Source organism: Ochlerotatus camptorhynchus, unplaced genomic scaffold, assembly GCF_037179485.1.
Source record: "Ochlerotatus camptorhynchus isolate MF236.1 unplaced genomic scaffold, CSIRO-AGI_Acam_v1.1 ptg000550l, whole genome shotgun sequence".
NCBI classification, from domain to species: Eukaryota; Metazoa; Arthropoda; class Insecta; order Diptera; family Culicidae; genus Ochlerotatus; species Ochlerotatus camptorhynchus.
Window position 1 is genome coordinate 1,598,049 of NW_027041033.1, and position 14,846 is coordinate 1,612,894.

The following is a 14,846-nucleotide window of genomic DNA, read 5'->3' on the forward strand; positions in this document are numbered from 1 at the left end:
TAATCCTGATCAAGTATTCATTGAGCGGCACCGGTGGTGTAGTGGTAAGCGTGATTACCTCTCAATCCCACCCCTAAATTTTCACGTTTTCTCGATAAACACCAGTGGGTGCTTCCTACGCCTGGATACGCAAACAACTTTACTACGACGTAGCGGTACTACTTCATCGTGCGCGGTAAACAAACAACAAATGACAGGAAGTCGACACCGTGCGCTTCGGATAGTCTATATATGAGGCTAAAGCTGACATCAATTCCAATACACAGAATGCACATGGTGCGCACCTACACAACGATGAACAGTTGTATTCGAACTTATGGAACACCCTGTAGTTTACGAGACATAAATCTCGCGTAACATTTGAAAAGGGCCTATCCTCGTTGTTCGATTCTCTTCATCGACTTTCTCTTTGGTTTACCACGGCTACATAAACGAATTTCTCGCTAAAGGTGTGTTTAGACTATCTGATGTGTTGGTCTGATTCGAGCGGACTGCTCGATAAATTTTGTCAGATGCAATTTTCGGATGCGTTTACACTTCTTCGACATGATGATAAGATTTGACGTTTGATTTGTCGAACGAAATAGGTTTGTGTTTAATTTTCATTCGACTTGTTCAGCAAAATAGCCGTAAGTGAGGTTAAAATATTGTTTTTTTTTACGTAGAACTACGTCTTTGTCGACTATACTGGGGTACAAATCAAAAAATATGTGTAGTGAAATAGTGTTAGGTTTTGAACGCTTGTAACTTTGTCATTTATAGATGTAATTAAAATCCAAATAGACCAATCGATAGAATATTACTTAACGAATCTGCTGAAATAAACACTTGTCCAATTTTTATTCAAAAAACTTTTGAAAATGCGCAAATGAAAATGTTATCACTGTTTTCATGAACTAAACGTTTTCCCCAAACCCAGTCATCATAAACGAATACCACTTGGTTGCACATCATTCTGCTTGAAAAGATATAAAACAGCGCTGCTTTCCTGACTCTGACTCGGACGGCGTGGCACTAGGTCCTACAGCAAGCAGGACCAAGTCAGCGGCTAAAGGTGGATCACGGCGTGACCATGACCACCACAAGGAGGAATGAGACTTGGAAAATTATGTATGTAAAACCACCTCCCCCCCCTCCCCCCTTAACAACAACATCTCCCCCCCTTTGACAATCACTTTTTTCCGGGCAATAAAATTAAGCAAACCACAATTAGGGGCTGTTCATTAACTGCGTAGATAGTTTTTTTGGGATTCTTGTATAATAGTCAAAAATGCATGGCAAACATTAATTTTGCGTGGTTCTACGTCATATTGCGGTCGTGTCTAGGACACAACCCTTTAATTTTTTTCAACAATTTCACGGATTTTAACTGCCAAAGAACGCATTATTTGTGTTTTGATGGCATTCAGCAGCAAGGTAAACCAATTCAATATTGTCCTGTGTATGATTTGACTGATTTGTATTTTCCAGTGTGATTGGCCGAAGGATACCGTAATGGCTTTGATCATGGCCTGGTCAACAAAACAGTGTTTAAATAATACGAAGCATGTATTATATAAGAATAAGCATGCCAGACAGCAGGTCTGAGAGCCTACTAAGATTTTTTTTAGTGCTTTACAGAGGTTCAGAGATCTACTGAGAAATGTGTAGAGCTTCAGAGTAGTACGTAGATCTTGAAAACACATCTACAAATCTTTAGAAAATTTTACAGAAATTACAAGAAATTTGCACATACATATTCAGAAACATTTACAAAGAGATCGTAGATCTCCAGATAAATGTTCAAACTAAATTTCAAAACTTCAAGCAAGCTCAAATATTTCTAGATCAATTTGTTAAACTATAAGCGACATTTTGCATATCTTCAGTGAAATTTGCAGAACTTCAGTCCAATAATCTACAGTGAAATATAAAGAATTTCACAGAAGTTTTGAGATCTACTGAAAAATTATTGAACATCAGTGTTCGTAAATTTTCAGAACAAAGCTACAGAACTTTGAAAAAAATTACAGAACTTCTGAAAAAATCGCAAGAATGGTTAAAGATCTTATGTTTAATTTGAAGAACTTCAAGAAAGTTTGTAGATTTTCTAAAAAAAATAGAATCTTCAGTGATAGGGGAAATGACGGCTTTGGCATGACAGACTATTTTCGGCAACCCAAATTGAAACACTATTTTCACTGGATTTTCTTACGAAAACACTTCGCTGAATGCATGCAATCGATTCTTTATGCTTTCAGCTTCAATTTGACTATATTTTTACCACTGAGAAAAAGCAATCTAGCAAGGTTTTCTTGAAATGAAACACACGCACTACAAATTGTAGCTGATTTCGAGTTGCCGATAATAGAACAGCAGATTTACATGCAGTTCAAATGGAACGGTTGCCGAGGAAAAACTGGTTGCCGACAATACTCGCTCTCACTAGAGAAGATTGAAGCTTTGTAAAAGCGTTTCAAAACATTTTTTAACAATTCTTTCGACTGAAATTGTTAGAGCAGCTGGCAGCAAAAGATTGTAAACAAACCAATACTGCATATCTGTGCGTTCCATAGAGAAAAAGGCTATAGAAAGAAGGTCGCTGCTTAGGTTGCCGAGAATACGTAAATTCCCCTATATAAAGAATTTCACAAAAGTTTGGATATCTACTAACAAATAATTGACCATCAGTGAAGTTCGTAGATCTTCAGAACAAAGCTACAGAACGTTGAAAAAAAAATTACAGAACTTCTGAAAAAATCACAAGATCGGTCATAGATCTTTAGTTAAATTTGAAGAACTTCAAGAAAGTGTGTGAATTTTCTAAAAAAAAATTAGAATCTTCAGTAAAATTTTCAGAACTTCAGGGAAATCCGGCGATTTTTTAAAAATATTCAAACGATTTCAGAGAAATATGTAGATTTTGAGAGAGACATTTAAAACTTCAAGGAAGCTCAAATATTTTCAGATAAATTTGGAGAACTTTAGGTAATTAAGAAGATCTTCAGGGAAATTTTCAGATCTTCAGAGTAACCCGAGAGCTTACAGAGGAATTTACAAAACTTCAGAGGAGTTTGCAGATCTACTAAGAAATTTATTGAGCCTCAAGCTTTTTTTGTAGATCTTGAGGATAGAACTACCGAGCTTCAGACAACCTTACAGAATTTTAAAGATATTTGCAGAAATTTAAAGATATTTGCAGTAAATTTTAGAGTGTAGATCGCAAATCTACTGAAAAATCTGCAGATATTTAAATAAATTTTCTGAATGCTATTGTGATTCTTGGATTTTAGATAAGTTTACAGAACTTCAGGAAAGTTTGCTGACCTTCAGAGATAGTTGCACAATTTCAGAACAAATAGTAGATCTTCAGAGAACTTCCTAAAACTTCCAGGAAGCTCAAAAATTTCCAGATAGACTTTTAATACTTTAGGAAATTGTGTAGATGGTTCAGAGATATTTGCAGATATTCATTAATCATGAAAATCTACAGAACATTCGAGAAGTTCGTAGATAATTAGAAACTAAGTGAACACCAGAGATAATTGTTGATCTTTAAGGGTCTTAAATCTGCAGGGATTCAGGAACTTTGTAGATTTTTTGAAAAATTTGCGGAACTTCTGAAGAACACAGAATTTTAAAAAAATCTGCAGAACTACCGAGAAATCTTCAGGAGAGTTTGTTGATCTTTAAATATATTTTACCAGAAAACATAAACAAAACTTCAGAAATATACGCAGAATTAAGTTCTTAACAGAAATTTTCAGAACTCAAGGAATTATGTAGATCTATAAAGAAGTTTTCCCACTAGTTTGTCGAAAGTTGGTATCGACATCCTGGTGAAGTTTCGAAATCCTTTTTCGTCTTCATGTCACAGTTCTTGAAGGGAACCAGATCCCTGTTGGTGTTCCTCCTGAGCAACCATATCCTACTCCACAAAGTTCACCTACTCCATCTCATTTTATTTAAAATAATAAAAGTTAGTACGCCTGCCGAAGCTAGAGCAATTTTCCGGTAATTCATGTGAGAAGTATTTACTTTTGATTCCTGATACAGTTTTGTTTTGAAATCTAAAATGACAGTTCTGTTGACATGTTCAAGCAGTGTGAACACCAGCATACGGGGGGGGGGAGGGTTCGACAAAGAGTGTAGAAAGTAAATTCGAGCAGATTTTCCATTATGGCGGCGGTCAAAATCAGACCAAGAAATCAGATAGTCTAAACGGACCTTAAGCTCGCAGCACACTTCGACAGAAGATGATGTTAAGGTCCGTTTAGACTATCTGATTTCTTGGTCTGATTTTGACCGCCGCCATAATGAAAAATGTGCTCGATTTTACTTTCGACACACATTGTCGAACCTCCCTGTTTGCTGGTGTTCACACTGCTTGCACATGTCCAAAGCACTATGAATTTTGGTTTCAAAACAAAACTGTATCAAGAACCAAAAGTAACTACTTCCATAATGAATTACCGGAAAATTGCTCTACCTTCGGGAGGCGTATTTGCATTTATTATTTTAAATAAAATTAGAAGGATAAGGTGAACTTTTGTGGAAATGGTTGCTCAGGAAGAACACCGGCAGGGATCTGGCTCATCTTGTGCTTCAAGAACTTAGATATGAAGACGAAGCTATTGGGAAAAGTTCTCTATAGATCTACATGATTCCTTGAGTTCTGAAAATTGCTGTTAAGAACTCAATTCTGCATATTTCTCTGAAAACCCTCGGACGTCCCTCAAGTATTGTTTCTGTTTTCTGGTAAAATATCTTTGAAGATCAAAAATCTTTGCTGAAGATCTGTACATTTCTCGATAGTTCTGCAGATTTCTTTGAAGTTCTGTGTGCTCTTCAAAAATTCTGCAAATTTCTCTAGAAATCTTAAAAGATCCTTAAAGATCAACAATTATCTCTGACATTCAATAAATTTCTAAAAATCTACGAACTTCTCTAAAGTTCTGTAATTTTCTCTGCAGATTTTCATGATTCAATGAATATCGGCAAATATCTCGGGACATCTACACAATTCCCTAAAACTATTTAAAAATTTACCTAGAAAATTTTGAGCTTCCCGGAAGTTTTAGGAAGTTCTCTGAAGCTCTGTAAAGTTTCCTCAAAATACAAGAACCTTAATAAAATTCTGTTTTTTTTAAACATCTGCTGATTTTTTAGTAGATTTACGATCTACCCTCTAAACTTTTCTGAAGTTCCTAAAATTTCTATAAAATTCAGTAAAATTTTCTTAAGTACTGTATTTCTGCTCTGAAGATCTACAAACTGCCATGAAGTTCAGTAAATTTCTCAGTAGATCTCTGAACTTCTCTAAATTTCTGTAAATTTCTTTGTGGATTCTTGGACTGCCATAAAGTTCTGCAGATTTACCTGAAATTCTTTGAAATACCCCAAAGCTCTACAAATTATAAGAAATTATTTGAACTTCGCTAAAGTTTTCACCATTTCTCTGAAGATTTACGAAGTTGTATAAATACTTCTAAAGATAATAACATTCCCAAAGTTCTGTGAGTTTTGCTAAAGTTTTGATTTTTTTTTTCTAAAAATGTACAAACTTTCTGAAGTTCTACAGACTTCTCTTAAAGTCTACGGACTTCTTTGAAGTTCTTCAGATCTATCTTTTTCCAACTTCCATGGAATTCTGCAAAATCTTGGACTTTACTTTGCTGAGAATTGTTTTTAGAATTGAAGTACTTTTTTGTCTTTACGAATTTTTCTGAAGGTCTCAAATTTTTCTAAAACTGTGAAGTTTTCTGAACCACTGAATGTCTCTGAAGATCTGCAAAATTGCTTGCAGTTCTGAATATTTCTCTTAATATATACTCCTGCAAAGTTCTGCAAATATATTTAAAGTTCTGTAAAGTTGTCGGGGGCCTCCCTTAGCTCAGTCGGTAAAGGCACAGCTACAAAGCAAGACCATGCTGGAGATGGCTGGGTTCAATTCCCGGTCCGGTCTAGGAATTTTTCGGGTTGGAAAATTTCTCGACTTCCCTGGGCATAGAAGTATGATTGGACTTGCCACACAATTATACAAATGCAAAAATGGTACAGGCATCGAAAGCTCTGTGGAAGTGCATCTAGAACACTAAGTTGAGAGCACGCAATAAGCTAATATGCGATATGCAATAAGCTTGAAATGCGAAGAAGACGAAAGAAAGTAGTCTGAAGCTGCGTAGTTCTATTCTAAAGATCTACGAATTACGGGCTACCCTGAAGATCTGAAAATTTCTCCGGAGATCTTTTAAATTACCTCAAGTTCTCAAAATTTATCTTAAAATTTAAGCTTCCTTGAAGTTTTAAATATTTCTCTCATGATCGACAAATTTCCCTGGAATAGTATCAATATATTTTTTTAAATCGCCAAACTTCCCTGAAGTTCAGCAAATTTCATTGGAGATCCATTAAAATTTCTGAGATTCTAAAAATGTATCAGAAAACCTGCACACTTTCATGGAGGTCTTCAAATTTATCTGAAGATCTATGACCATTCTTGCGATTTTTTCAGAAGTTCTGAAGCTTTGTTCTGAAGATCTACGAACTTTTTCTGATGTTTAATAATTTTCAGTCGATCTCTAAACTTCTGTGAAAGTTTTCATAGATTCTTGAACTTGTCTGACGTTCTGCGAATTTCCCAGAAGATTTGCAAAATTTCGCTTACAATTTTACAAATTGGTCTGAAATTATTTTAGCTTGCTTGAATTTTTGAAAATTTATCTGAAGATCTACCAAAACTCTTGTGATTTTTTCTGAATTTCTGCAAATTTCTTGAAATTTCTTAAAATTTTCTTAAGCTCTGTTTTCAAGATCTACGAACTACTCTGAAGCTCTACACATTTCTTAGTAGATCTCCGAACCTCTCTGAAGCTCTAAAAAAATCTTAGTTAGATCTCAAACCTGCTGCCTGTCATACTTATTCTTATATAGTACATGCCTAGTATTATATAAACACTGATTTGTTGACTATGTCATCATCAAAGCCATTACAGCATATTTTGGCCAATCATAAATAAATCGTAAATAAAAATCAGTCAAATCAAACGCAGGACAATATTGAATAGTTAAATCGGTTAATCAAAACACAAATCAAGCATTCTTCAGCAGTTCAAATCCGTGAAATTTTAGAAAACAAAAACTCATTATTTTCACCTCCCTTCCGGTTATTTTGCTGAATGAGGCGAATGAAAATTAAACCAAAAATCTATTTCGTTTGATAAATCAAACGTCAAATCTAATCATCATGTCGAAAAAGTGTGCACGCATCCGAACATTGCATCCGACAAAATTATCGAGCAGTCCGCTCGAATCAGACCAACAAATCAGATAGTCTAAGCGTACCTTTAGCTTGCTCCTGAAACAACACACTCAATGGAAAATTCATTTGCTGTCGGTTTATTCGCGAAAGAGAAAATCGATGAAGAGAGAATCGATCAACAGGCCCTTTTCTCGTGTTGCGCGAGAAATTATAACGGCTGTGAGCCGACTAAAATTCATCAGCGGCAGCGGCGTGTGCTAAAGTGCCGGGTGTGCCGGCGGCGTGGTGTGGAGGCGCACAGGTATATCCCCAACATTATCGTAGATTTATTTTGCGTGAATGAGCTAAGAAGCAGATACGGCTATTTGGAAATTCACTGTTGAGTACAGCATTATCATCGACAGTGTATGGTCACGCAGTGAAACTGCAGGGAACGAAGTTCACTTTAAACCTTGAGTTTAAATGGAAATCTACCAATCGAATGGTAAATGCAGATAAAATTTCAAACATCCAATTAACAAGCTAGTTCAGAACACAGAGTGGAATGTGGAATGCTAGTTGAACAGCAAACGAAGCATAAAAACCAAGGAGCTCATCCGCAACAAAGCATTTAATTATCCGAACCAGAGCTCCCCGGTTCATCCAATCATCATTCTTGTTCGGAAAATTAACTATAATAGGTACGAGTAACAACAAACAGCAGAAAGAGTGCTCCCAAAACTCCACTTAAAAACTGCTCGCAAAACTCGAGAAAAGCAACGAAAACAAGGACGAAAACAATTCATTCCCTGAATCAACTCGTCTGCATCATCAACAACAACAACAACAGCAAGTTCTACAACCCCCAGTGCGTATGTTTCCTAGAATGTCTAATTCAGAGTTTACAGGTATTAAAAATCCCAACACAACCGAGAGAACCTTTTTTTACGACCGCATCCTCATCATGTGTGATTCCATTAGTCCACCGGCACGCCGCACCCACCCTAGCACGTGCAAAACCGGTCGAAAAGTAATACAAACTGAAAACGGCTACCAACAGTCAGTGGCAGGATGTGGCGTTCAGTTCTGGCACACAGGTTGAAAAAAAAATACCAAACCGTCGTAAAAGTGGGCTTCTGTTGTGATGATTCCGGTCGTAAACAGAACGAAAAATGTAGCAAATCTAGTAGCTCGGTAGGTAGGTACTGCTTCAATAGCGCAGAAATCATGACCTACTGCTGGTTTTTGTCGTAGTCATTGTCCGAATCCGAAGCCGGGTAAACACAAATTAGGTTGATTGCAACGTAAACAAAATTTTTGAGGCTCCAGATTTCGAGACAAAGCAAGTTGTTAGGCATGTTTCAAAGCACGTATCTACCGGTCCCAGAGCTACCTGAATTCTCTGCACAATAAAAACCGGACGACCAGAAAGTTGAACCGCATTCTGTAGAAGCAAAAACACGCAACTTGGTTTTTCGTGAGTTGCTGTCCGGCGAAACATAACCCAGAATTAATTTCGGTTTAATTTCCATAATTACTATTTGCAACATCACACCCGATTTCGACGGAAACCGGACGATGCGGTGCGGCAGGTGGTGAAATGAGAGCTTTTTCAGTTGCGGCCAACTGAACACGTGGAGTGAGCGGACAATGACCGCAGAAAAAGACAAAAACAACAGAATCAGCCCCGCCTGACAGGATAAGTCAACTGTGGCTTTTCTGTGCTTGTAGCTAAAAATCCATTGTTTTCATAGTTACCCGCGACGTGACGTACATTCGTTAGGGGAAGTAGATTTACCACCTGCGGGTCCGAGTTCATTACCGGTACACGACATCATTTATCATTTTCAGCAGTTTGATTAATGATTTTCAACATTTTTTTTCCTCTTTCTTTATTTCATAGGAGTCACCATTCTGCTGTCACTTACTGTCTTCCTTAACATGGTGGCGGAAACCATGCCGGCCACTTCGGATGCTGTGCCTCTGCTAGGTAAGACTTATGTTAAATCCTACGTACATAACTATATATGTTTTAAAGAATCTCGACGAAGCTATATTGAAACATAGCTATCCCAAGTGGTGTCCATTGGCACACGCCTCTGTGGTATGATGGGAAAAGTTCGCAACAATTGCTCCCCTGTGTGATGGAGGCCCTTTTGCTTCGAATAAACCAAAATCCCACCGAAGCGAAGCACAAATTAATTAACGCATATTGCCAGGACACAATTCAATATTCTTCTGGCTTGAGATCGGTGGGATGAAGTTGATTTTCCCCCAAGAGTTGAGTAGATTCAGGTTAAGTGGGTAAAACTTTCTCTATCGGGTTAGAATAACACGTCATGGAAAAGCACCACATGTGTAAGGTATATTACTCTCTCGGTAAGTGGCGGAGAAAAGCTAATAAAACTCCGCCAATCAATTTAGGGGCCAACCACGGTGATCTGATCAATTATTTAACGCTTTTTGCTCGCTGCTGGTTCGTTGTTCGCTTGCTGGAAGTTTTATTACGTGTGAAAAGAAATCTTTTTTTTTTGTGCAGTGGAACGGTGCTTGGGAGTGAGTATAAGGGTGAATCCTTCATGGTAGGTGAAATGATTGGAATTGAGACGTTGCAACACGAAACAATAGCCATAAAATCGATTCTTCAGGTTCTACATCTGTACATCTTTATTTGCTCTGGTGAGAGATAATTTATCCACAAGCTTGCTTATTTTGTGTGACAATGTCACGCTACCGCATGGAGACGCGTGGTACATAGTAATTGATCATTTTAGATGGTCGAGTTTTGAACCCACCACAGCATGCTGTTGGTGCTACTGTATATGGACGATCAAATGTAAAATACTGTGGTAGCCGCAGCATAGTTCTGTCAAAACCTCAGCATTTTCATTGATCCATTAATACGTACACACTATTTTAATTTCGCTGGAAATCAGCAAAATTTTGCTGGATTTTGCCGAGCTGGATTTCCAGCAATCCATCCAGCAAAAATGAACTTTGCTGACCTTTCAGCAATCCAGTGTGACAGTTACTTTGCTGGATTATCAGCAGCAGGATTTTCCTGGATTTTCAGCAATGTTTTGTTTTGTTTATTTTTTAAATAAATGTATAGATTATTGATTTACAAGAACCTGTTTTATGTATTTATTCATATTGCTGCGCATTTTATGATACGGTTGATTGATGTTTTTTTTTGGAATTAACACAATGAAAGTCTATTGAGTTCACCAGGCAAGGAATCTGCCGATGATCATTTTCGGACCTGCTTCAGGCGGCATCTGGAAAAGATACATTCATAATAGAGTAAATTTTAACTTACTTTCATGAGGATCTTACCAGTCTCGAAGATATATGATTTAGATATATACTGTATCAATAATATTGCTACCTGATTTTCACAACTGTTTACCTGTGAATCACGTGAAAAAGTATAAGTCCAACTGACAGATAGCACTTGCATATTTTACTGGTTTCCAGCAATAAAAATACTTTTACTGATTTCTAGCACTTCAAACTAAGCGTTGCTGGTATCCAGTAAAAAATCGTTTTACTGAACATTATTCAGCAATTCAAAGTGCTGGAAGGCGAATTCAAAATTTGGTGTGTATTAAACTGACTATAATCCCATATCAGTCCCATATGGAAAAAGTAGGCATTAAGAAAATGACCGTTATGGAATTCCCATGTAAATATTTGAAAAATCATAGTAAATTTATTGATATTTTTGACGTACTTACGTCTTACGGGAAGGTATTTGAGGTAAAGTCTGTTCCAGTTAGTATTTATCCGCTTCTTTTTAATTACTGTAGCGCCTCTAGTTGTCGTATGAATAAACTATTGACAGCGTTTTGATCCGGAAGGACTGTTTATTTAGTAGTCATCAGGATTCATATACTTATTCAAAAGTTATCGAAGATGGAAAGTGACAGACGTGAAAAAATTCTGCACACTCACATGTTGATGGACGATGGAACTTACCTAAAAATGGACTTTGGACAAATCCCGGGCCAAAATTTTTAATTTGCTAAACTTTAGGGGGATGGATGTTCCGGATAAATTCAAATTTGTCTTTGCAGATAACTTCGCTCGCAAGTTGATGATTTGGCAAGACATCTGAGGAAAGAAAACAAAGGTTTTCATCACTGGAGCGACTATGAATGGACAACTTTACAAGGAGGAGTGTCTCCAGAACATAATTTTGCCGTTCATTCAATCACACAAAGGTCCCGTAAAGTTCTGGCCTGACTTAGCTAGCTGCCATCACAGCCGCGATGTCATAGAATGGTATAAGCAGAATAATGTCGGTTTTATTGAGAAAAGTATCAATCCACCAAATTGTCCAGATTTTCGTCCCATTGAAAAATGTTGGATAATTATCAAGCGCAAATTGAAGAAATGTGGCAAAACAATCAAAACACCATCTGATTTGGAGAAATGATGGAAAAGGATGGTAGATGAGGTTGACAGAACTACTGTGCAAGACATGATGAGAGGAATTCCACGAAAGGTTAGAAAATTCATCCGAAAAGCTGACGAATAATTTTTGATCTTTATTTTCCCTTCGAGAAATTACCTACATTGTGCGACCAAATTCTAAATCGAAAATCTAAAATTTCTATCGTCATAAAAAGGTGTAAGGTTTTGAACAGGCTTGGGAATTGTCAACCTCATGACGATAAACTATGTAACAACGACAACAAAAAAAGTCAGCACTCATCTGACAAGCACGATGCAACATACTTCTACTTGAAAGACTGATCTACTGGGCCGTCTCTCAACGAAACATTTTCTATTCTTGTCTTTCTCTCATTTGGTCACGAAACATCTGTTGCGTGACTTTTTCCAGAACGACTTAGTTGTTTCACGTACGTCGGACGACAAGATGACGGAAACTGTCGACATGGTTATTAACGAAAAAAGTCTGTCATGTCATTCTTCCATTCTGTCGCGACAAAACTGCCGCTGGTCGTTTTCTAGTAAATGCATGTCGCTTTGCATGCGAGACATAACAACATAGAAATAACTGGAATTGTGTTGTTTTGAAGTGATTTCACCTCTGACTCGAAGTAGCTTGAATCTTGGCGCTGAACTTCGTGTTTGCAGTGATGGGTATTTTTGGAACGGACACAACTGGAAGCTGCCGAAAATCGATGTTTGGAATCAAAGATGGTGGCGTCCGGTTTTAGAAAAAAAGTGGTAAATACTGCCAAATACGTAAATTGCGGGATGACGTCTAGAGACCGAAAATCGATGTCCAGCGCCATCTGGAAATTAAAGACGGCGGCTGCCAATTTAAGAAAAAGTGGGAAATACTACCAAATACCCTTCAAAATGTTTATTTTCGGAATCGGGATGACGTTTAAAACCCGAAAATCGATTTCCGAAGCCAAGATGGCAGCTTCCAGTTTAATTTTTTTAAATCCAAGATGGCGGCTTCCGGTTTCAGAAAAAGTGGGAAATATTGCCAAATACCCATCAATATGTATATTTTCGGAATCAGGATGACGTCTAGAGACCAAAAATCGATTTCCAGCGCCTTCTTGAAATCCAAGATGGCGGCTTCCAATTTCAGAAAAAGTGGGAAATACTGCCACTTTCGATAATAACTTGAGCACAAAACCGGTTTTTGTTATGTTTGTCGTATTGGATGCTAGATAAAAGCTTCTTTTATCGATCTGTGTGCTGAAAATATATGGGAAAGTATTGACATGGCCATGGGGATACAAAGAGAAAGCCGATGAAGAGAATCTGTCAATGTTACTTAGGACCTAATGCAAAGTTCAGCTTGAAATACTTTGCAGTATGGATATTTTCGGCTCAAAGACGGCGTGCAGATGCCGAAAATTGGAATGCAGAAATGGCGTCAGCCATCAATTTTCCGTCTATTGAAGGGTATTTGCCAGTTTTTTCTAACAGGACTGCCATCTTAGATTCCAAAATTGCGTCGGACATCGATTTTGAGTCTCTACAAATCGTCCTCATTCAAAATATACCCATATGATGGAGGTATTTAACATTACTATCCAGTTTATCTGCAACCAGAAGGTAGGTAAAATGGGTATTCGACAGTATTTTCAACTTTTCCTGTATCCTGTAGCTGCCATTTTGGATTTCAGGTCACTCATTTTCTATTTCTAGATGTAATTCTCTAGACGTCATTCCTTTTTCCAAAAATACTCATATTGAAGGGTATTCGACTGTATTTATATATTTTGCTGAAACCGTAAGCCGTCATCCTGGATTTCAAAATGGTGTCGGACATTGATATTCGGCAGCAACATGTCGTCTAAAAAAATCTGTATTGTTGGATATTTGACAGTTTTTCTAAAGTCAATGGCCGCCATCTTGCATTACAAAATGGCGTCGGACATCAATTTTCGGGATGTACAGGTCGACCCAATTCCGAAAATAACCATATTATCGAGAGGGGCGACACATCTAAATCTCAATTCTAGATGCTCAAAAAATCTCACACTAGCGAATCAATCTTCGAAAAATCATCGTTCATTTGTCGCATCTACTTGCATCGCTCATCATCTTTTTGCTGGAAATCTTCAAAATCGACATAAATCTTCCTTCTATCTACTCAGCGTGCGTGCAGCTAGCCACAGCAAAACACAATCTTTTCTGCATCGTAGATAGAGTCGTCCCCCTCGCATATTATAGGGTATTTGACAGTTTTTCTGAAGTCACTTGCCACCATCTTTGATTCAAATCTGGCGTCAGACCTCGATTTTTTGGGATGTACGCGTAGTACATGTTCCGAAAATACCCAAATTTGATAGTTTTTCTGAATCTGAGAGCCGCCATATTGGATTACAAAATAGTGTCAGACATATATTTTCGGGATGTACATGTCGAACCCGTTCCGTAAATACCCATATTGTAGAGTATATGACAGTTTTTCAGAATCTGAGAGACACCATGTTGGATTAAACAATGTCGTTGAACATCGATTTTCGGTCTCTAGGCGTCATCCCGATTCCGAAAATATACATATTGAAGGGTATTTCGTAGTATTTCCTTTCTGAAAGCGGAAACCGCCATCTTGGATTTCAAGATGGCACTGGATATAGATTTTTGGTCTCGAGACGTCATCCCAATGACTTGTATTTGGCAGTATTTCCCACTTTTTCTGACATTGGAAGCTGCCATCTTGGATTCCAATACGGCGTCGGACATCGATTTTCTGGTCTTAGACGTCATCCCGATTCCAGAAATACCCATATTGAAGGATATTTGGTAGTATTTCTCATTTTTTCTGAAATCGGCAGCCACCATCTTTGATTTCCAGATGTCGCTGGACATCGATTTTCGGTCTCTAGACGTCATCCCGATTCCGAAAATATACATATTGAAGGTTATTTGACAGTTTTTCCCACTTATGTTGAAATTGGAAGCCGCCATCTTGGATTTCGTCAAATATGGCGCTGGATATTGATTTTTGGTCTCTAGACGTCATCCCAATTCCAAAAATATACATACATATTGACGAGGGGTGCGACACATCTAAATCTCGATTTTAAATGGTCGAAAAATCTCACACTAGCGAATCAATCTACGAAAAATCTTTTTTCATCTCTCGCATCTAAACCCATCTACTCGCATCGCTCTCCACCTTTTTGTA

At 37.6% G+C, this 14,846-nt stretch overlaps 1 protein-coding gene across 1 annotated transcript in view; it reads left to right on the forward strand.

The window, feature by feature from the left end:
* Positions 1 to 14,846, forward strand: part of LOC135713327 (neuronal acetylcholine receptor subunit alpha-7-like) — a 727,825-nt gene that overhangs the window by 694,788 nt on the left and 18,191 nt on the right. Inside the window, exon 8 of the mRNA XM_065236431.1 lies at positions 9,123 to 9,209. Within this exon, the coding sequence (XP_065092503.1) occupies positions 9,123 to 9,209 (87 nt within the window). The remainder of the gene's footprint in view (positions 1 to 9,122; positions 9,210 to 14,846) is intronic.